The 23,649-nt window shown below is 42.5% G+C and overlaps 1 protein-coding gene across 4 annotated transcripts in view; it reads left to right on the forward strand.

The window, feature by feature from the left end:
* The window catches only part of LOC140467164 (T-complex protein 11-like protein 1), a 57,528-nt gene extending 34,737 nt beyond the window's left edge, over positions 1–22,791 (forward strand). For 3 of the 4 annotated variants that reach the window (XM_072563297.1, XM_072563298.1, XM_072563299.1), the window contains 5 exons: positions 463–632; positions 2,961–3,142; positions 7,425–7,588; positions 9,047–9,295; positions 21,004–22,791. In XM_072563297.1, the coding sequence (XP_072419398.1) occupies positions 463–632; positions 2,961–3,142; positions 7,425–7,588; positions 9,047–9,276 (746 nt within the window). In that variant the 3' untranslated portion in view covers positions 9,277–9,295; positions 21,004–22,791. Of the gene's footprint in view, positions 1–462; positions 633–2,960; positions 3,143–7,424; positions 7,589–9,046; positions 9,296–21,003 lie in introns of those variants that run through there. The other variant, XM_072563300.1, reaches the window with a different exon arrangement.
* Positions 22,792–23,649: the final 858 nt, after the last annotated feature.

The raw sequence follows: 23,649 nt of genomic DNA on the forward strand, positions 1-23,649 counted from the left end.
CATAGTTAATTCATATGGGCTTAAATTGTTCTTGCCCCTTTGGGCTAAAATTGTTTTAAGGATTCACATCTTTCAGTTCAATTCCAACATTCCTCCAGGCACCACCTAACAAATGAAAATATCTCCAGACCCACATTAATGGGTTATATATTTCTGTCTCTCTGCCCTGATCCAATCCCTGAAGGACATCACTGATATAACTTTGCAGATCACTTCACAGACCAGGAATCAAATAAAGGACCTTTTGGATATAAAATAAAAACAAAGTGTTGGACAAACTCAGCAGGTTTGGTGGTATCTGTGGAGAGAAAACTGAGCGAATGTTTTGAATCTGATATGATTCTTCTTCAGAATTGCCTTTTGGGTCTGTGTTGTTAAACGAGTCTGTAACTGGATCAGTGTCTCATTAATTTCTACATCGAGCTGTCATTGTTATCCTCTTCCTCATCTCATTTTTTTCAGATGGTTTGGAGCACACAACTGCCTGGCTGAAGGCAGCAATTGAAAAAACTATCCATTCAGTCTCACCATCTCGTGGCAATGGTCCAGCAGCAGTGAGCCCGATAGTGGTGCTGAATCAAGGCTACATGAACTTGTTGAAATGGGACCAGGACACCAACGTTTATCCAGAGGTAAGCGCCAAGTCACCAGTGAGCAGAGAGCACCTATTTGAACAGGTTAGAGGGTTGTGCCTACCACCTACTGTTGCCATGCTGGAGCATGCAGATAGTGCTGCAAAATGACAAATCAGCTATCTTCGTGGACTCCTTTCCTATTTAAAGATGCTTTAAAAGTGCCCGGATTAATTAAATTTGTCACAATAAACTGCTCATTAACAGAGAACATTAAATCATACAGTGGATGGGAACTGAATTAGAATTGAATTATATCAATGGAGAAACAGGTTGTGTTATTTTAAGTTTAAAACCAGCTTATAACCTTTTTGCCAATCTGGTTGGATACAGCTTTGCTGTAGTGCTAAATAGTTCTGCTTTATTTTCCCTCAACTCCTTATTCGCTCCCATGCATATCCTCATATGCTTCTCATACATAGTTGCTTTGATCCAAGCCACCAATCACATGACGACTCAATACTGTAATATACGAGCACACGTTTTGAGTTCAACAGTGCATACCATGGAAAAGAGCTATGCAAGGAGAAGGCAAAGGTGTATACACAACCTACAAAGGGCAGTCTCTGTCCAAGTGAAACACGTGTCAAACTCTTTGCTGTGATAGTTATTATTCCCTGTCCATCCATTCATGGATGGAAAGACCCTCCTTCCTTCAATCACTCTCTGCCATTGTACAGATGTGGCCTTGTTCACAATTTGATAATTGATGTATTTAATATGACTTCAGGGAGAGCCTGAGGGAATGAGACCTAGTAGAGTCAGAGTCAGCCTAGTCCTGAACAGCGTGGGACAATTTTTGGCTATTTGCATTTAAACGACTTGTATTTACTGATCAATGTTGACGAGGGAATTGAGACCTTTTGCTTCATAGTGTTTCAGAACTATCAAGGCTGCTTTGGAAACCAGCATTCATAACATCTTCAGCACAGTAGTTCCCAAATGGCCATTGTCCATTTTAAACAAAAAAACAAGCACATTGAGAGAAGTAAAATAGATTCTGTTTAGTAATTAAATCTTGCAATTGGCGGTGTTGATGATGAGACTTACTCCAAGTACAGCAGTTGTGAATGGCTTTTCTGATGCTTTGTCAGAATGCTGGTGGGATACTGTGCATCTGATAGAGTCATACAGCACAGAAGCAGACCCTTTGGGCCATCCAGTCCATGCTGACCATAATCCCAAACTAGACGAATCCCACCTGTCTGCATTTGGCCCTCCAATTCTGAGATATAGATTTCTCTCCGTTATTACAAGTAAATCTAGAAATAAGCCTGAATCTTGGGAGCAGCTGCAAGATCCACATCTCATGCAAATCATTCACTCAACAACTTAAATTCAAAATAGTCATTAAAATTCAGGTTTATTCTGATGATCTGGTTGCTTCCAGGTATTTGTTATAGCTGAGAGATAATAGCACCATCGGCAGCTGAAACTGTTGATCATTCCTGAAACCAACTTCACACCTGCTTACTCCCAGAAACAAAAATTCCTATTGCGAGCTCCATATTCTCCCACTCCCATCAGTTTGTCGGATTGCATTCCCTTCCAACATGAATAGAAACGTCAAAACAGAATTCCCAGTCAAGACTAATGGAGAAAGACTGAGATGAGCAGAAAGTGATTAAAGTGAAGAGGAGAGCAAAGGGTCCCAGCAACAGTCTCGCAAGGCTGAAGTCCACCTACAATTTGTGAACTTTAATGTCAACAAGCTCTCTAAAGAAAACTTTGAACTCTGATAATAAAGCTCAATACTACCAATCACAACTGAGAGTTTGGAGAAGCCAGAATATGTTATTCCTTTCCCAAAAATTGGAAGACTTCTTAATTACTTGTGGAGGATGAATATTTCTAGCAACTCAGGCCAAGCTAGGACATTGATTTATGAAGGTCCTAACTTCATTCTTGTCCTGAAAGTGCAGGGGTATGGTTCCTGGGTGGTGGTGAGTCTTTAGTTGCTGTGGCCCTTAAGTGAGAGTCTGTGCTTTGGCTGGTGGTCAGCTACTTATCAGATTGTGGAAATGACCAGTCCTGACACATGCACACTGCATGTTGTCCAGCAAAGGTCACTCAATGACAATCCAATATTGAAACCTGGTCTGGTTTCCCTCGCACCTCTCATTCCAATCATTCAAAGTCTGCATGGGCCAGTTCTAACCTACATATTGGTGCTGTTGTTTGGTCCCAGTTAATGAGCATAGAGATGGAATAGAAATAGCTCAATACTTGGAAAGAGTTTTACTTGCTCTGATGATTCTCTCAACCAGTGAATGTTGTAATTTTCCTGTTGATAAACTGAGCTAACATTTGTGTTCTCCCCCCATACAGACTCTGCTGATGGACAGATCACGTCTCCAGGAGCTGCAGCAAAGAGTTGATCAGCTGACTCTGGTGGCCTCCATTCTATTGGTAACCAGTAATGCAGTGGGAGCAGCCATTTGTGGTTTGCCTGGGTTTGTAGATAAACTAAAGCAAGTCACTTGTGCCTTGTTGGATGGGCTGAACTGCAAGTAAGTTAACCTGAGCACCTGTGTCTCCAGGAAGCAACAGGGGAGATGGATTATTCTGAAGTGTGGTTAGGAGCACCAGCTGTAATGACAGCTCTATTTATTGAGTTCACCCAGGTGAAAATGTTGCACAACTTTCGGCTGTAAGAATGTAGACAGACGTCTGCAGGTCCACTATTTCACAATAGTTTTGGAAACATTTCACGTAAGGTACCTGTTTCAGTCTAACCCGCTTATATTATGATCACATGATAGATCTGGAAATAAAAGGCTGTTTTGCCCCAGCATCCCAAAAACTGACTCTATAGCCATTCCTTTTCAGCATTCAACTCTTTTTTTTCCACAATGTCTAGACAACGTCTCAAACACACAATCCATCCAGCTTTCACTCATGCACTATATAAAGACACCTTTCCAGCTTAAACTGTGTTTGGTCTTTCCTTCTATACACGAGAGCTTTTGTACTCCCTTACTTTCTACAATCGTGGGCCCTGTGTTAATGCTGACTTTCTTTAGCATCAACCTCGATATCCTATACTAACAGAATGGACCTATTTTTATACTGACATGCAGTCAGTGAGATTATGATAGTGGTGTTATCACTAGCTAGTAATCAGGAGAGTGTGGCATTGGAAAAGCACAGCCTGTCAGGCAGCATCCAAGGAGCAGGAGAGTCGATGTTTTGAGCATAAGCTCTTTGTTTGGAATGACATCAGATTCCTGATGAAGAGCTTAGCTTGAAACATTGGCTCTCCTGCTCCTCGGATGCTGCCTGACCTGCTGTGCTTTTCCAGCACCACATCTTTTGACTCTGATCTCCAGCGTCTGCAGTCCTCACTTTCACCTGGTAATCGGGAGACCCAGGTAATATTCTGGGGACACAGGTTTGTATTCCACCAGAGCAGATGGATTGTCAGATAGATTCAAGCATACATGTAACTCCAGACCCACAGAAATTCACTGCCCTGTGGCCGATACTCAAGAAAAGGATGTTGGTAATGACCGGAAACGCAATGGCACACACCATCTTGACACATGTATAAAATTCTCCTCATTAGTCCCAAAATTGGGAGAGCCATTAACCAGAAACTGAGGTGAACTAACCATATAAATAAATAAATAGTGGCTACAAGAACAGATCAGGGCCTCAGGATTCTGTGATGAAAAGTTCCCCACTTGCCTAGATGGGTGCCGCTCCAACAATACTCTGGAAGCTTAACACCATCTAGGACAAAGCAGCCTGCCTGATTGGCACCACATCCGCAAACATCCACTCCCTGTAGCAGTGATTCCTACCTACTAGATGCACTGCATAAATTCACCAAGGCTCCTTGACAACATCTACCAAACTCATAAGCACTGCCATGTAGGAGGACAAAGGCAACAGATACCTGGGAACACCACAACCTGCAATTTCCCCTCCAAGCCACTTAACAACCATAAAATAGGAAATATATTGCTGTTCCTTCCGTGTCACTGCATCAAAATCCTGAAACTCTATCCATCATGGCATCGTGGGTCTACCTACACCAAATGAACAGTTCAAGACAGCAACTTCACCACCTTCTCAAGGGCAACAAGGGACAACCAGTACATGCTGGCCAGCCAGTGATGTCCAAATCCCCATAAGACAATTTAAATAAAAACGTTAGATGTCCTGTAGCATTTAGACCAAGAACATCGTTCCAGGTTCAGTTACCTTTTAGGGCTGTTGTAGACATTTTGGATGGTTAAACTAAACTGTTTAACTAAAGGTCAGTCGTAACAAGGTGAGAATCAGTCATTTTATTGAATTGAACTTGAACTTAAAAGTTGTTTCCCAAATAATGATGGGCATGGGGATTGTTTAAGGATATCCCAAGGCACATGTTTACTTGGGAATGTAGAAGTGTTTAGCTTGGAAAAAGGAAACTAGGCTGTCGGAATTTTGAAATGTTTATCAAATAACCTTGACGGACTTGAGGCTTAGATTGGTCTTGAAGTCATTAAGGCACAAAAGGAGATCACTCAGCCCATGGACTTTATGCTGGCCCTCAGTAAATCAATCCAATCATTCCCCAATCCCCTTCTCCATCCCTGTCCCCTATACTTCCATGAAGTGTCCATCCAATGCCCTTCAGAAAATATTATTCATGCTCATTTCGAGGGCAGAGTTTCTGCTTTTAAAAAAAATACTCCTTACATCTCCCCTGCATTTTTTTTCCCCAAACTCTTAAATCTGTGTTTGCTAGAACTTCAGCTAAAGGAAGCAACTTTCCTTTGTCTATTTATGTAAACCTGTCCCAATCTACACACAAGGACAGAATACAGAGGTCTCAGCTGAATCAAAACATTTTATGGGACTCCAATTTACCATTGCTTTCTGACCTATAATTTATGTGGCATGTCTTGGTCTCTTAGTGCTCACTCACAGCCTGTGATCAGATGTTTTGGAAATAGTGACAGCCATTAAAAGGGCTGTGATCCTCTCTATCTGCTTCCAAGATTCCTGGGTATTTCTCCTGGTTGGGACCACACGTGAACTGATATTCCAATCATCCGGCTGAGTATAAACCAAGTGGAACATATGATGCAGAAAATGCTGGAAACACTCAGCAACACCCCTCTAGGAAGAAACCAAGTTATTGGCTCAACGTTTTGAGGGAAGGGGTCCAGGTGCCCGGGTTGAAAGCAGGTGCTGACCTGGCACTGGCAAAACGTGGGAACCTGAAGTGGTATTTTACTGATGGCGACCAGTTTGCTGGGACTACCATTTGCTTAGGTTGTCCCAGAGTTGCTCGTCCAAACAGAGCAACCTCAGCAGCTCCACCATCGGAGGTAGCCTCCAGTGAGACTGTGAGATGAAGGTGAGATGGTGATGTGCCCTTGAAGACAAAGTCAGTTTTATTCAGCACATCAAGGTCCTGGCAGGGAGGTTCAAGTGGTCGCCACTGGGTTGGCTATTGTAACTGGGGGGACGGGGGTGGTGGAGAGGGGAGGAGGAGAGCGGTGGAAAGGGGAGGAGGAGAGCATGATGCTACATGGATTGGTCATAAAGAAGGGCCTTCTTGGGAGGTCGCTAGGATTTACCTAATAGTCTATCCACTTGGTGGTTGGACCTTTCCATGACTATGAAACACTGGTAGTGATGGAAGGTGGCTTATAGGTGCCTCTGTTGGCTGCTGTGCTCAAATTCTTGCAGCTGGTTGAATGCCATCTTGCCTCCTAGTCTGTTACCATGGTTACATCCAGTCCAATGTTTTTGGTCAATAACCTTGTTTTGTTAATAACCAAGTGCCCAAGATGGTCACTGCTGCCTGGGAAATAGACACAATGAAGCACTCCTATTTCACATCCTGGTGAAAATCAATTCCTTTCCTGTTGTGTGCACCATAATTTCAAAATGGGATTCAGTTTCCCCATTTGGGATGTTTAATTGTGAGAAACTTTCATTTTCTTTCCCACCTGGCTAAACCTGTTGTTGAATCTGAGGGGTCCTTCAAGCCAACAACTTGGAGTAGCTCATCATTAGATTTTGGCTCATTTCGAACCCTCTCAAACATTGATTGGAAAAAAGCCGCCTCCGTTCTGAGACTCTTGAGAGGATTTCCATCTCAACATTGAAAAACGTTTAAGTTTTTTTTTGGGTCTGGTTTCCCATGTGCCCCTATTTTACATTATTTTTTCCCAAGTCCAATTGCCATATTTTCAGTTCCATTCCCAGAGAGTGGATAGGGAGAGCCTTTTTCCAAGTATGGTGATGGCGAACACGAGGGGGCATAGCTTTAAATTGAGGGGTGATAGATATAGGTCAGATGTCAGAGGTAGTTTCTTTACTCAGAGAGTAGTAAGGGTATGGAATGCTTTGCCTGCAATGATAGTAGATTCTCCAACTTTAAGTGCACTTAAGTCATCATTGGACAAGCATATGGACGTACATGGAATAGTGTAGGTTAGATGGGCTTCAGATTGGTATGACAGGTCGGCACAACATCAAGGGCTGAAGGGCATGTAATGCGCTGTAATGTTCCATGTTCATTAAGCGTAACACTGTTTTTTTTGCCCCCATTGTTTGAATGACTATCAGAAGGATAGATGAAAGGGAGAGGAAGTCTCCCTTTTCTATCCTCCATATTGCAAGCCAAGCTGATGTTTTGAGCTCTACAGACCTGAACAGCTGAGGCTTTTGATTCTGAATCCTGAACAGGTGGTATCTGTAATCAAAGGGTCCCTCTCCATCATTGGCAGTAAGTGTTATCTAAAGGATTCTTGTGTTGCTCCTTCTGTCAATCTCCACAATATTCAGGTTAGAAGATGCTCTACTTGCAGTCAGCGACCAGATATACAGAGAGCTCGACAAGTCACTTCCTGCCCATGGGTATTCTCCCCTGACAAGTGAACAGGGAGCCAGCTTAAAAGGACAAATCTGCAGCATTTCACAGAGAGACAATGTCATTTGGAATCTGATTGGTGAGTTCATTGTATAACCTCCAAAATAAGCAGAGCCCTCCTGGATAGTGACCTGTGGAATAGAGGCTGTTTTCTGAATGAGATTGAGCTTACTGCATGTTGCCGTTCTTTACACAGAGCAGACCAAAATCAGAAATAGTAACTAGAGTAGGCCATTCAGCTCCTCAAGACTCGACCTGATCATCTACCTCCATGCCTCTAGTTCCACAGCTTCCACAGAATTTCAAAGATTTACCATTCACCGAGTGAAGAAAATCTTCCTCTTCTCCGATTTAATTGGCCTATCCCTTGGTCTGAGACTGTGCCCCCGATCCTTGACCTTGAGCACACAGGAAAGATCCTTCCGACATCCATCCTGTCGGCCCTGTAAGAAGTTGCAAGTTTCCATGTGATCGCCTCTCATTCTTCATAATGGCTGGAGCCTCCTCAATCTCTCCTAGTAAGAAAATCCCACTGTACCAGGGCTTAATCTGGTGAGCCTCTATTGTACTCCCTCTCTGGCAAGTACATCCTTCCTTAGAGATCAAAACGGCATACAATATTGCAGGGGCAGCCTCATTCCAGCTCTCTGCAATTGCAGCAACTCCCCTTTAGTCCTGTACTTAAAGTTCCTTTGCATTGAAGGCCAGATGTGAATTGACACACAATGTTCCATTAATTCCATTTACATTCAACATTAATAGTGTCTGGAATGACTCAGTTGGTTAATGCAGTGTTTATTGTGGAACCGGGGCACTTTGGCCAGCGTGATCCCAGGATGGATTTGATTCTGTGCTGATGGGTCTCCCTCAGGCAAAGCAGCATTGGAATTAGCAATGGAGCCCAGAGGAGGGAACATTAGTCAGGACTACCCCATTCCAGCCTGCCACAATTGACTGTCTTTGCTGTGTCATAAAAGGTGGCCATGGTGGATAAATGCTAAAGGTATTGAGCTGGTCCCCTCGGTGGGTCAATACCTAGAGATCAAAATGTAGGAGAGGGAACAACAGCTCAAAATGAAGTGCTACCATCAGAATCAAGGGTTTATTAGAAATATTGACAGTATTCACACTACTAATTCACCAGTAAGGAAAGTCCACCAATAAGTTTCATTCCCTTTGTCTAGATACAAAGGGAAGATACCTACAGATCTTCCCTAAGCGAGGTAATGCAAACATCTGGACTATCCAATCCAATATTGCCTAAACATCTAGGCAATCCAAAGAAATAAGCTCCAAACATTTGGAAAGTTTAACTGAAATGTTTGAATCTCCCCAACACCCAAGATCTCAATCTCTGAAGATGCACTAATTTCTCTACTTGAAGAGAAATACTATCACTATATACATACTGAAACCTGATCAATGTATTATGAGAAAATTTCATACATATTTTTTAACATTTATAGACCCTACCTTGCTAGGACCTACTCTGCAATGTCATTTAACTGGTTTCATTAAGCAGTATCTCTTTTTGTAGGTGAGCGGGTTCATTCATACCTGAAGGGTTTTCTCAACTCCTCGAGTCCACAGAACGGCCTTCATGCTCTCCCCGGAGGTCTTGCTCCAATTCAAGCAGAGCTAAAGGAGGTTGGCTGCACCTTCAGCCATGTTCTGCACTACAATAGGATGGTGTTTGGACCCTATTACTCCGGGATTCTGGCAAAGCTGCTCTTCCCTGACGGTGATGCTGGGATGGACTCTCGCTGAGTCTGCTGTCAGTTGATGGGTAAGGATCAGAGATGTTAGAGGTGAACGAGAGTTATCTGAGGTATTTACTATTTTAACCCGATCCTTTTTTCAATTCTAGAAATGAGTACAGTTATCAGCATAATAAAAATTGTTGTTGGTTTCACGCAACAAATATCAATCCCATGGCATCCAATAGTCTTGTATCTTAACCATTGGCAACTACTCATAATGTTGAAAGGAACACTTGTTTTTCAATTTTTACTCCCTTCCTTATCTTTGCTATCCATATGTCATACTTCCTTTGTGGACATGTTTGTAAGTAGGCAGTGTATTGCTAGCATAACTCGAAGCCCTTCAGAACTGGGATTCCTGGGCTGGAGGAGTTGCCCTTATGAAGAAAGGTTTGACAAGTGGGGCCTGTTCCATTGGAGTATAGAAGAATGAAATGCAATCTTACTAAAAACATAAGAGACCCTGAGGGAATTTGAAAGGGCAGATGCTGCAAGGTAGTTTCCTCTTGTTGGAGGGACTAGAACTAGGAGACATAGGTTAAAAATAAGAGGTTACCATTTAAGATGGAGTTGAACAGGAATGTTCCTCTCTTAGAGGGTCACGAGTATGGGGAACCTCTCCCCAGAGAGGGGGCTATGTGGGGTTGTGGTCACAGTCAGATCATCCTTATCTTAGTGAACAATGGAGCAGGTGTGAAGGGCTGAATGACTAACCACTGCTAACTCATGATCATTTATAGATATTTTTAATTACACACATTATGACACACCTTCTGGAGCAAGTGGGACTTGAATCCAGACCTTCTGGCCCAGAGGTTGGGACATTACCATTGCACAAAAATCCTTACACACAGAATCCATTTGGCCCATTATGTCTGCACCAGCATTCTGAAGAGCATCTCATCCTACCCCTGTAACCCCACATTTACTATAGTTAATCCAGCTTATCTGCACAGCTTTGAATCGAACCCGGGTCCCTGGCAATGTAAGGCAGCAGTGCTAACCACTGAGCCACTCTGCCACCCTATGTTTTTCTGAATGTTTGTAAAACTGTAAGAACATAAGGTATTTGCTTGCCACTTGCTGTAGCTGGAAGCCTATAACTTCCAAAGCACAATCAAGAGGTACTACCAAAACTATCAGCCACATAGTGGTGATTAACTTAACCTTCATTCTGCTGTGTTAGTTGGCTCTTTTCCCCCTAGAATGATTCACATTCGAGGTTGCCATGAAATTCCATGTGATTTTACAGAGTCACAAAGAAAATTTCTGTCTGTGTTGTGCTGCAGACTTCCTAAATGACACCTTGCTCTTTAAATTGATGCTTGACACCCAGGACTGGGAAATCCACATGGACTGTGAAATTTGATCTGTAACTTAACAGGTCCTGAATGCATTTAAGATTATACATTTGCTATTTGCCTACTGGTTAAACTTGGAGATTTGCTAGCAGAAGAAGGAGGAGAACAAAGATGTTGTAGCAAAGACTGTTAGTGCATCATTGGATGAGCCCATTAATATTACAAAGGCCCATGTCATGCCATTGACTTAACTCCACTGGTGTGTTTCTGAGATTGTACTGGGGCCACCACAGGATTTTGAAACTGGAGGTTTGCAGCTCCTCTCAAAATAGTATAGGAATATGTTACTTGTGGGTTAATTGAGCTAATCTGCTTTGATAATCTATGTCATGGGTCACACCAGCCACACCCAGAGCTCACTGTAACCTGTGAAATTCTTGACTCCAACAGTTGTTGAAAATATACAAACCTGAGATTACAATATTGTTTTCATTGTAAAAGTATCTCATTTTGCAAATGTTCCCAATTATTCATCTGTCTGTATACATTCAGACCTAGTTGTCGTGATCACTGTACTAAGCTGTGTGGCATAGTTTATGTCATGGTCTTTCATTCCCCACAGTCTGCAGTTAATAATCAATACTCTTCCATCAAATCCAAATTACCACCATGAAAGGTACACTGAGCAAGAGCTCCTGACTCTTCTGCTCAGTTGATTCTGTATGCTGTAATAACAGGAGGGGTGAATATGCTCAGTTTTTACACATAGAACTGACTCCCATAAGGCCCTGGCATTATAAAATCAACCAAACGAGTAATCCTAGATTCCTTCAATATGTTCATAGAACCTCTACAGTGTGGAAACAGGCCATTCTGCCCAACAAATCCACACCGACCCTCTGAAGAGTAGCCTACACAGATCCATTCCCCTATCCTATTACTCTACATATACCCCGACTAATGTACTTAACCTGCACATCCTTGAATATTATGGGCAATTTTAGCATGGCCAATTCACCCAACCTGCACATCTTTGGATTGTGGGAGGAAACCGGAGCACCTACAGAAAACCCCCGCAGACACGGGCAGAATCTGCACACTCCTCACAGACATTCACCCAAGGCTGGAATCAAATCCGGGTCCCTAGCACTGAGTGGCAGCAGTGCTAACCACTGAGCCACCATGCTGCTCTGTGTTTGTTATAGAGTCAGAGAGATGTACAGCAAGGAAACAGACCCTTCGGTCCACCTCATCCATGCCGACCAGATATCCCAACCCAATCTAGTCCCACCTGCCAGCACCCGGCCCATATGCCTCCAAAACCTTCCTATTCATATACCCATCCAAATGCCTCTTAATTGTGCAATTGTAACAGCCTTCACCACATCCTCTGGCAGCTCATTCCATACACGTACCACTCTGTGTGAAAAAATTGCCCCTTAGGTCTCTTTTTTTATATCTTTACCCTCTCACCCTGAACCTATGTCCTCTAGTTCTGGATTCTCCACCCCAGGGAAGAGACTTTGTCTATTTCTCCTATCCATGCCCCTCATAATTTTGTAGACCTCTATAAGGTCACCCCTCAGTGTCTGACGCTCCAAGAAAACAGCAGAGTAACATTGTAGAAATCTGTTCAAAGCTTGGTTAAAATTATAACTCCTCTTATTCACAGCCAGTGAATAGACAGTGACCAAAGGTGACCGCACTTTATCTAAGTTGCGGCATATGTTTTTAACTGTTATTTCTACAGAAACACACTACTGATGCTTTGGACAAGTATATTCATTGTGTGCCATCTAGTGGCAAACAAAACTTGTCCAATCTTGCCAAAAATATGGTGCCTTCAAACTTCAGTAATAGCAAGAATCTGAAAGCAACATCTCAACTGATCCTTCAACTCAGACCCGAGGAATTGCTGTTCTGTAGGAAGTGCTGCATTTTAGATAAGCCATTAATGTCAAGTCCTGTCAGCCCTGTCAGGTGGACGTAAAAGATCTCATCGCATTGTTTTGAAGTTGTCTCTAGTTTACTGGCCAATATTTATAATCCCTCCACCATTTTAAAAACAGCTTGTCTGGCCATCATCACATTGCTGTTTATGGTACCTTGTTTTGCACAAATTGATTACTGTGTTCCATACATTATAACAGTGACTGTGTTTTATAAAATAAGTACTTTAATGCATTTGTTTATGAAATGTTGGCGTCGATGGCTAGACCATCATTTATGCCCATGGCACAGTGGTTAGCACTGCTGCCTCACAGCGCCAGAGACCCGGGTTCAATTCCCGCCTCAGGCGACTGACTGTGTGGAGTTTGCACATTCTCCCCGTGTCTGCGTGGGTTTCCTCCGGGTGCTCCGGTTTCCTCCCACAGTCCAAAGATGTGCAGGGCAGGTGAATTGGCCATGCTAAATTGTCCATAGCATTAGGTAAGGGGTAGATGTAGATATAGATGTAGGGGTGTGGGTGGGTTGCGCTTCGGTGGGGCGGTGTGGACTTGTTGGGCTGAAGGGCCTGTTTCCACACTGTAAGTAATCTAATCTAATCTTAAAAAAAAAATCTTAGTAACCCAGAGGGTAGAGAGGCAAGCGTCCAGCATATTGCCTTGGGTTGGGAGTCACATGTAAGGCAGACCAGATAAAGATGATTGAGTTCCCTCTCTCTAATAAATGTTAGTGAGCCAGGTAAGAGTTTATTGTTGTCGTCTGGCTACCTCCTCATTCCAGATTTTTCTTAAGTTCAAATTTGACCATTTGCCACGGTTGGATCCAAACACTTGTCCCCAGAACAGTAGCCTGGAGTTCGGAGTGCTACTTACCTAGAAATCACTTTGGGACACCCTGAAGATGGCAACAATGCCATCTAAAAGGAGTTTTCTCTTTTGCAAGCTTTGCGTAAAAGTTTGAAAATATCCCTCAACAAATTTGTCGGTTTAGCTATTGTTGCAATTCAGTGATTGAACCTGTTCCGAATTAGAAATGTATCCAAACAGCAATGAAAAAATATGGAACCATCTTACAGATTGCAAAATATCCTTGGGGCTGAGCAAATTAGGAGACTGAAATGTTTTACTATAATTATCTGCAAGGCAGGAGTGTCCTACAGCTGAGAATTCACTACTTTTGACATAATAGGGTGGCATGGTGGCTCAGTGGTTAACATTGCTGCCTCACAGTGCCAGGGACCTGGGTTCAATTCCACCCTTGGGTGACTGTCTGTGGAGTTTGCACACTATTCTTGTGTCTGGGTGCTCCATTTTCCCCTCTCAGTCCAAGGATGTGTAGGTTGTGTAGATTACACATGCTAAATTGCACAGTAGTACTCGGGGATGTGTGGGTTAGCCATGGGAAATGCAGGGTCACAGGGATATGGTGGGGAATGGAATTGGGTGGGAAACCCTTTAGAGTGTTAGTAGGGGCTTGATGGGCTGAATGGCTTGCTTCCACACGGTAGGGATTCCATAATGTGGAAGAGGAGTGATGAAAGAAGAAAAATAAATGAATAGTTGTATAATCTGTGAGATATACTTATAATATTTACAGCCAGCTCAGAAATTTTAAATGAGATTCTGGGCCAACTCATCATTTTGATTGCAACTATTTGTAAACTGAGGTTGTACCAGTAGGTGGCATCAACTCCAACAATATGAACATTTTAAAGTTGAATTTTTCACATCAACCTGAAAAAAATAGCAGCCATTTGTAATTTAAGGAACTCGTTTAAAGTCCAATAATAGAAGTTACAAATTTAGGTACATCTTGCATTGCAATAGGATTGAAAGAGACATAAAAATTTATTATTGAAGTGTTGAAACTTAGAAGTACAAAGAACATTTCACTTCCAAATCAGAGTGGAAGGATTTCATGTAGTGTGAGGCTGTAATATTTAATACATTTCATGAAACAATCAGTGGAATGTTATTCTATTGTGATAAACTGATAGCGTGACTGAGCCAAACAGATCATTTCTCTCCCAAATTTGTGTTAACTTCTTTAAAGCTTCAACAAAAAAACGGAACTCAACAGTTCTTTCCGTCCTTAGATTTTGAAAGCAGAACTTCCTCACCAGTTCTGCAGCTAGAGTCACTCTATGGCACGCCACTAGGAGGCAAACATTATCGTCAGTTGCTGAGTGATGAGACCATTTCAGGCCAGGACCACTGCAACCATCACTCCAGGACATTAGTCTGGGATTCTGGATTACAGTGCAGTGACATTACCACTGCCGTCATGCCACTGCTCCCTTAAGGATGTTGGCTTAAAATTAACTAGGCAAAAGTGAGGACTGCAGATGCTGGAAATCAGAGTCTACCTTAGAGTGGTGCCAATGAAGTGGTGCCCAATGAACTCCTGCCGTGTTGACTATGGATGAGTTGACTGGCCTCCAAGAAGCACAACCATTTTGCTTTGAGTTCAGTATGACTCCAACCAGTGAAGAGTTCCTCTTTCTGCCCTCGCCCCTGAATTCTATTGACTCCAGTTTTGCTCGGCCTCCTTGATGCCAAGTGGTCAAATGCAGCCTTGATATCAAGGGCAGTCAACCTCAGCTCACCTCTTGAGATCAGCTGTTTTATCCAGGTTTGGAGCAAAGCTGTAGCAAAGTCATTAAACGTAGAAGATAGAAGGAAGAGTAGGTCATTCAAGCCTGCTCCACGATTCGTTATGAGCAATGGCTCATCATTGAACTCAATATCCTAATCCCATTTCCCATTCCCCCCCCATCCAGCTCCCACCCCGTTCCCAAATATCCCTTAATCCCTTTATCTACAAAAGTTATCTCTACCTCCTTCTTGGAAAACATGTTTTGGCCTCAACTACTTTCTACGGCAGTGGATTCCACAGGCTCACTGCTCTCTGGGTGAAGACATTTCTTGTCATCTCAGTCCTAAAAGGTTTACCCCTTATCCTTAAACTGAGGCCTGGTTCTGGAAAATCGACATTTCGGGCAAAAGCCCTTCATCAGGATTGCTCCTGATGAAGGGCTTTCCTGCTTCTTGGGTGCTGCCTGACTGGCTGTGCTTTTCCAGCACCACTTTAATGTAGACTCTGATTTCCAGCATCTGCAGTCCACACTTTTGCCTAGTTAATTTTAACCTTACTGCGAATCATCTTGCAAGGATGCCTACCTTGAAGAAGTTCTCCTCCTCTCTCCACAAGAATCTCAATGAGTCTCTTTCTCACTGCAACCCCCAGGTCATTTCCTCATGAGTACAATTTTAACTGACTCAATCTCTCCTCCTACCTCAGCCCTGCCATCCCAGGAATCAATTTGGTGAACCTGTTGTTGCACTCCCTCTAACAAGAAGGAGTATTCTTCAAATAAGGAGCCCAAACCTGCATATGATATTCCAGGTGTGGCCTCACCAATGCTCTGTACAATTGTAGTAAGACATCCTTGTTGCTGTACTCGAATCCTCTTGCTATGAAGACCAATGTACAGTTTATCTTCTTTCCTGCTTGCTGCACTGACACGTTTACTTTCAGCAACAGACGCACAAGGACACCCAGGTCTCATTGAGCATTCCCTTCTCTCCATTTACAGCCAGTCAAATAATAATTTATTTTCCTACTTTTACTACCAACGTGAATGACCTAACACTTGTTCATATCGTACTGCATCTGCCAGGAAATTGCTCACCTACTCCGCCTGTCCAAATCAGATTGCAACATCACTGCATCCTTGTAGCCCACTCTCCATCCAGCAATGTGTCATCTGCAAAGTTTTAGATATTACATTAAGTTCCCTCATCTAAATCATTAACATATGTTATGAATAACTGTGTTTCTAATACCGGAGGTACCCCAGTAGTCACTGCTTGCCATTCAATTGTACACATTAATCTCTTATGTGGAGTCTTATGTGAATCTGTGAAGGGTAGGTCTTGCCTTACAAGTCTTATTGAATTCTTCGAGGAGGTGACCAAGCATGTGGATGAGGGTAGAGCAGTGGATGTAGTGTACATGGATTTTAGTAAGGCATTTGATAAGGTTCCCCATGGTAGGCTTATGCGGAAAGTCAGGAGGTATGGGATAGAGGGAAATTTGGCCAATTGGATAGAAAACTGGCTAACCGGTCGAAGGCAGAGAGTGGTGGTAGATGGTAAATATTCAGCCTGGAGCCCAGTTACAAGTGGAGTTCCGCAGGGATCAGTTCTGGGTCCTCTGCTGTTTGTAATTTTTATTAATGACTTAGATGAGGGAGTCGAAGGGTGGGTCAGTAAATTTGCAGATGATACGAAGATAGGTGGAGTTGTGGACAGTGAGGAGGGCTGTTGTCGGCTGCAGAGGGACTTAGATATGATGCAGAGCTGGGCTGAGGAGTGGCAGATGGAGTTCAACCCTGCCAAGTGTGAGGTTGTCCATTTTGGAAGAACAAATAAGAATGCGGAATACAGGGTTAATGGTAGGGTTCTTAGTCAGGTGGAGGAACAGAGGGATCTTGGGGTCTATGTACATAGATCTTTGAAGGTTGCCACTCAGGTGGATAGAGTTTGTAAGAAGGCCTATGGAGTATTATCGTTCATTAGCAGAGGGATTGAATTCGAGTCGTGAAGTGATGTTGCAGCTGTACAGGACTTTGGTTAGGCCACAGTTGGAGTACTGTGTGCAGTTCTGGTCGCCTCACTTTAGGAAAGATGTGGAAGCTTTGGAGAGGGTGCAGAGAAGATTTACCAGGATGTTGCCTGGAATGGAGAGTAGGTCGTACGAGGATAGGTTGAGAGTTCTCGGCCTTTTCTCGTTGGAACGGCGAAGGATGAGGGGTGACTTGATAGAGGTTTATAAGATGATCAGAGGAATAGATAGAGTAGACAGTCAGAAGCTTTTTCCCCGGGTAGAACAGAGTGTTACAAGGGGACATAAATTTAAGGTGAAGGGTGGAAGGTATAGGGGAGATGTCAGGGGTGGGTTCTTTACCCAGAGAGTGGTGGGGGCATGGAATGCGCTGCCTGTGGGAGTGGTAGAGTCAGAATCATTGGCGACCTTTAAGCGGCATTTGGATAGGTACATGGATTGGTGCTTAATCTAGGTTAGAAGTTCGGCACAACATCGTGGGCCGAAGGGCCTGTTCTGTGCTGTATTGTTCTATGTTCTATGTTCTATGTTCTATGTGGGACTTTGTTGAAAGCCTTCTGAAATTCCAAAACAAACCACATCCACTGATTCCCTCTGATCAACTCTACTGGTTACATCTTTGAAGAATTCCAGTAGATTTGTTAAGCAAGACTCCTGTTTTTGTAAATCCATGCTGACTGTGTTGATTCTACCACTGTTTTCTAAGTGCTGTGATATAAAATGCTTGATAATGGATTCAAGCATCTTCCCCCGTTACTGACATCAGACTCTTTGGTCTATAATTCCCTGTTTTCTCTCTTCCTTCCTCCTTAATTAGTGGGGTTACATTAGTTGCCCTCCAATCTATAGGAACTGTTCCAGAGTCCAGGTGACCACTAATGCATCCACTTTTTCTTGGACCCCTTCCTTAAGTATTCTGGGATGTAGATTATCAGCACCTGGGGAATTTATCAGCCTTTAATCCCATCAATGTTTTCAACACCATTTCTCTTCTAATACAGATTTGCTTCAGTTCCTTTGTCTCCCTAAACCTTATGTTGTTCTTCATTTTTGGTACCTTATCCTCCTTTGTGTCAATCATGTCTTTGTTCCCCATTATAAACTCCTCTGCTTCTGACCGGAAGGGACATACATTAATTTTTCATCATTTGTCTCTTTACAAAACTATTTTAAAAACTCTTTACAGGCTACTTTTATGTTTACCCCAAGCTGAGTCACACTCCCTTTTTAATCAATCCCTTGGTCCTCCTTTGCTGATTTCTAAACTGTACCCAATCCTCAGGTCTATTATTCTTTTCTTGCCACTTTGCATACTTTTTCTTTTTTTGCACCTAATGCAACCTTCAAATTTCCCCATAATCCATAGTTTGGCCACTGCTCTCTTTACACTCTTGAACCAGATAGGAAAAACAATTTTTATAGTTCAATTTTGCCTTTGTCTATCCACCGTCTCCCTTTCAGTAACATTTCCCAGTCCATCATAGACAACTCCTATCTCATATCATAGCTTCCCTCATTAACATTCAGGACCCTAGTCTCAGAATCAACTACCTTACTCCCCATCTTGATGAAGAATTCTAGCATATTATGGTTGTTCGTTCCCAAGGGGTCTCTCTCAATTACATTATCAATTGTTCCTTTTTCATTGTATGAGACCCAGTCTAAGGTAGCCTATTCTCCAGTTAGTTCCTCAGAAAACCATCCCATGTTGGGAGTTAGGAATTCTTCCTTTTGTGACTAATTTGATTTGCTTAATCTATATGCATGTTAAAATCACCCGTAAATACAAATGTTCCTTTCCTCCACTGCCTTTTTTCTTTTTGTCTGTCATTCCTAGATACTGAATATCCCTGGGTTTTCAGTTCCCAACACCAACCCTGCAGCCATATCTCCATAAGCCCAACAATCTATCATACCTGTATATATCTGTTTGTGTGATTAGTGCATCCACTTTATTTCATCTGCTCCATGTACTCCGGCACAAAGCCTCACAGTTTGTCTCTTTAATGTTCTTTGTCCCATTATGAGGAGGTGTTGGTGTGGTGGTATTATGGCCAGACTTATTAATTCAGAAACTCCACTAATAGTCTGTGGACCTGGGTTTGACTTCTGCAGCAGATTGTGGGAAGTTAATCCAATTTTAAAAATCTGGAATTAAGAATCTACTGATGGCCATGAAACCATCTGGTACACTGTTGTCTTTAGGGTGGGAAATCTGCCATCCTCACCTGGTCTGGCCTATATATGATTCCAGACTCTCAACAATGTGGTTGACTCTCTGAAATGGCTGAGCAAGCCATTCAATTCAAGGGCAACTAGGGATGGGCAACAAATGCTGTCTAATTGGCAACACCCCCCTCTCATGACTGAATAAAGGAAATCCACTTTTTACTGTGGCATTGTTTGATTCTGGCTTTTGATTTTACTGCCTATCACTTCTCGTATTCCCTTTCTGTCATTTGTTCTTGGCCTTGCATAGGTTCCCAGTAACGTGGCTAATTTAGTCAGGAGCTCAGTGGGCCTGGTGAAATTCAAGCTGAGCATCAGTGAGCAGATTACCGTTGAGCAAGTGCAGCTTGAGATCACTGTTGGTGACATCTCCCATCACTTTACTGATGACCAAGAGCTGAAAATGTGTTGCTGGAAAAGCGCAGCAGGTCAGGCAGCATCCAAGGAACAGGAGAATCGACGTTTCGGGCATAAGCCCTTTTTCAGGAATGATGACCAAGAGTAAACTGATGGGGTAGTGATTGGTGGAGGTGGATTCTTCTTGGTTATTTTTGTGGATTGGACAATTTTCCATGTTGTTAGGTAGATGCCAGTGTTGTAACCATACTGGAACAGCTTTGGCTAAGGGTCAATCAAGTACTGGAGCACAAGTTTTTGGTACTATTGCCGGAATGTGATCAAGGCCTACCTTTGCAGTATCTTTTTTTTTTGGTGTCATGCTAAGTGAATCGAATTGTCTGAAAGCTGTCATCTCTGCTGCTGGGGCCCTCAGAAGAAGGCTGAGATTGATCATCCATTTGGTACCTGAGGCTTGCAAATACTTCACCCTTTTGCACTAGTATGCTTGGCTCTCCCATCAGGGGATGGGGATGTTTTTGGAGACTACCCTTGTACTCAGTTGCTTAATTGTCTATCGTCAATCATGATTGGATGTGGCAGGACTTTAGAGCTTACATCTGATTTGCCAGTTGTGGTATCCCTAAACTTGGGCTACTGCATGTTGCTTAGCGGGTCAATAATCGGGTGTTGTAGTTTCAACAGGCTGAAAAGTCACTTTTAATATGTCTGGTGCTGATTCCAGGAAAGTAAATTGTATTTAGCCAATTTATTCTGGGTCTCTGGATCACTACTCTGGAGACTACCATTTGTCCAATCAATGTTTGTTTAGAATTTTGTTCCCCCCGCCCCTTGCATCATGACTGTCACCAGTCCTTGTGTCATCATTACAATTAGGTATATGACACTCTCTCTCTCTCTCTCATGTATCTAAGTTATTAATGAATGTAGCAAATAGTTAAGCACCATTACAGATTTTTATTGCATTTCCATTCTCCACTCCTGATCTTCTAGCGTCAAACCAATCTCCTTACCCGGTTAATCATTTGCCTTCTATTCTGCAAGCTTTTGTTTTTGCTACCAGTCTCTTATGTCGAAAGTTACTTTGTAGCGCGTAAAATTATTCCACATTTAGTGGAGACGTTAATCTTAAGATTTCACTTTAAAGTTTAGTGTTGGTGGTAAATAATGCAGTAAGTAATTTTATATAAATATTTAAAATCAGTTGCACAGTGTTGCCTAGCATAATTTTGAGGCTACAAATCTTGAAAGATTGTTTGTGCTTCTGTTTACAGTCCATTGCTTGTACCAGCAAAAAAAAACAAACAATTCATTCTTTAACCGGTTGGAACTAGGACCTTCTCTCATCACCCTATGTCTACTCGAATCTGAACACCAATAAATCATCACAAGAAGCTGTTCAAAGCAACATTGTTGTAGAACATTCTGTTTTCTGCCAAGGGTGACTCAAAGCTTGATTTCCTCTGGCTTCGCCACAAAAAAGAACCATCTGACCTGCTATTGCTGCCTCCTACTGGGAGCAGCACATGCAACAACAGTCTGTACATACTTTAATTGCACTATTATATTTTTAATAAGCTTGCATGAGGTGATAAATAAATTCTCCGTATGGGGTAAGACAGAATATCTAAGGTAATGGGTTTCAAGGATTGCTGTGTAATCAGGGTCATAAGATAAATCTGTTCATTGATTTTGTTCTAAAATATTAATGTTGGCTATATTTGTTGCCTCATGTTTGTTGCATTGCCCTTTCTACCGCTGTATATGGTTCATGATGCTGTAACTGCAGGTTTTTATTTCACTGCAAGGTTAAAAACTGAGGAAGTCTGAAAAAAATGGAAACTTCTGAAAACAGACTGTAAATCCTGTAAAGGAAAAAATCAAGTTCAAAGTTTGAATGAGATTCCTGATTAGGATCTGAGTTTGGTGAGGGGGAGGTGGGTGTAATTCCTGATCAGGGTCTGGGTTTGGTGGAAGCGGGCAGGGGGTTATTCCTGATCAGGGTCTGAGTTTGTAGGGGCAGGGGGGGCTAATTCCTGATCAGGGTTTGGTGGGGGGAACGGGTATGGAATTCCTGATCAGGGTCTGGCTTTGGTTTGGTGGGGGTGGGTGGGGGGGGGGGGGGGGGTGATCATTCCTGATCAGGTGGTGAGGAGGTGATTCCTAATCCGATGTTGCTCCAATGAAAAAGTCTCCCTGAAATGCAGATCTGTTTCTCTTTCCATCCTGAGGATATTTTCTGTTTTCAGAACATTCTATTTTTATTCAACAAGCTGTCCCATAACTATTCTTAGCTGGCTATAAACTGTTACCCTGGTAAAATTCCTAATCAGTGTGGAGTTTTTAATAATTATAAATGATATTTGTTTGCAATTATGTTAGCGACATGTTTTAAAGATTTTGTAGATTGTATTCGTTACAGGATTATATACTCTGCCTTCTTTTGATGTTATTGCCACTCTTCCAAGGTAATCGCTCACTGTCTCGCTACCAAAGACTGATGGTCACTCCGTCTTTGCAGCTTTAAACTGAATCCCAAGTGAGATATCACAAGAGAACTTTACAACCCAACTTCTGATGCTCCCTATTTTTTTGTGTGTGGAGATGCCACATCCCAGGTGGGTGAAAAGCCAAGAGCTTGCATTTCATGGCACACTGCACCTTGCTACCAGTGGCAAATTATTGAAATTAGCACAACCACCTGCTGAACGGTAGACTCCAAAGGAACTGATCAAGTGGATCTGGATCCCCTCTAGCTCTTAGCAACTAGCAGTGTGTGAACCAGCATTGTTGAAGTCTGCAAGGCACCTACATTACTCGCTGATGTGGAACTCATGATATGGACTGACCAAGGGAAGGAAAAGAAATGTAAATGTACAACACCATATTTTCCATATTGTGAGAGCCTGGGGGGATTACAGCAATCTTTGTGCAGCAGCTATTTGTGCAACTGTGTTTACTGGATGCTGAGGAGAATTGTCTCCATCGTTGACATTTGCTTTTGATAAAATAAGTTCAGTTGGGCTGAATTAAACCAAATTTAAGCTTGTTTTTAACAAAGAGTTGAGCAGTTCTGAATATTTTAAAACGACCTATTCAGATGTGTCATGATACATCTCTGGAGCAAGTGAAATTTGAACCCAGGTCTCCTGCCTCAGAGGTAGGGACACTATTGTAATGATTGTAACATGGGCAGCCAGGTGGCCATCACAGAATAGGAGTTCCTTGATTGGGACTGTTAATCTGGTCCAATCAGGGAGTCCTGGCTGACATACAAGAACGGTTAGTATCAGAGATACCGACATCCTGGAACCTGACTCCGAAGGAGGTAGTACTAAAGTCAAGGACTATTCACATATAAATGAAGGATGACTTGGTGATGGGATACTGGCCTCTGTGGAGTCATTTCACCTACTATTGCACTACCAAGAGTTCTATTTGCTGATTATATGGTGTGTGCAAGTGGAATTGATCAATTGACTTGAGCACCCCATAACGTTAAAGTTCGATGGGTATAAGAACTGTCATTGAGTCTCTTTAAGCCTGTTGCAGAATTCACTTCTATCATGGTTGATCTTAATTCCATCTACCTGTTTTGGTTCTGTAACCCTTGTTTATTCTCAGATTTGATTTCTTTTTAAATTGACCCTGCTGCCTAGGTAGGGCATTCCAGATTTGTACCACCCTTTTTAGGGAAGTAATTACTGACATTGTGACCCTTTAAATCTCTCATTTTAAGGTCTCCCTTGATCTGGATTCACTTATCAGAGAAAATAGGAGAGAGAGAAACCATCAATTCCTTTGATCAAGTTAAATGCCAATCAAATCTCAATCTACGATCATGGGAATATAACACTCTAAACTTCCCTCATTGTTTAATCCCATTAACCATGATTAATGGTGGCTCTGCACTGAACCCC

Source organism: Chiloscyllium punctatum, chromosome 45 (assembly GCF_047496795.1).
Source record: "Chiloscyllium punctatum isolate Juve2018m chromosome 45, sChiPun1.3, whole genome shotgun sequence".
NCBI lineage: Eukaryota > Metazoa > Chordata > Chondrichthyes > Orectolobiformes > Hemiscylliidae > Chiloscyllium > Chiloscyllium punctatum.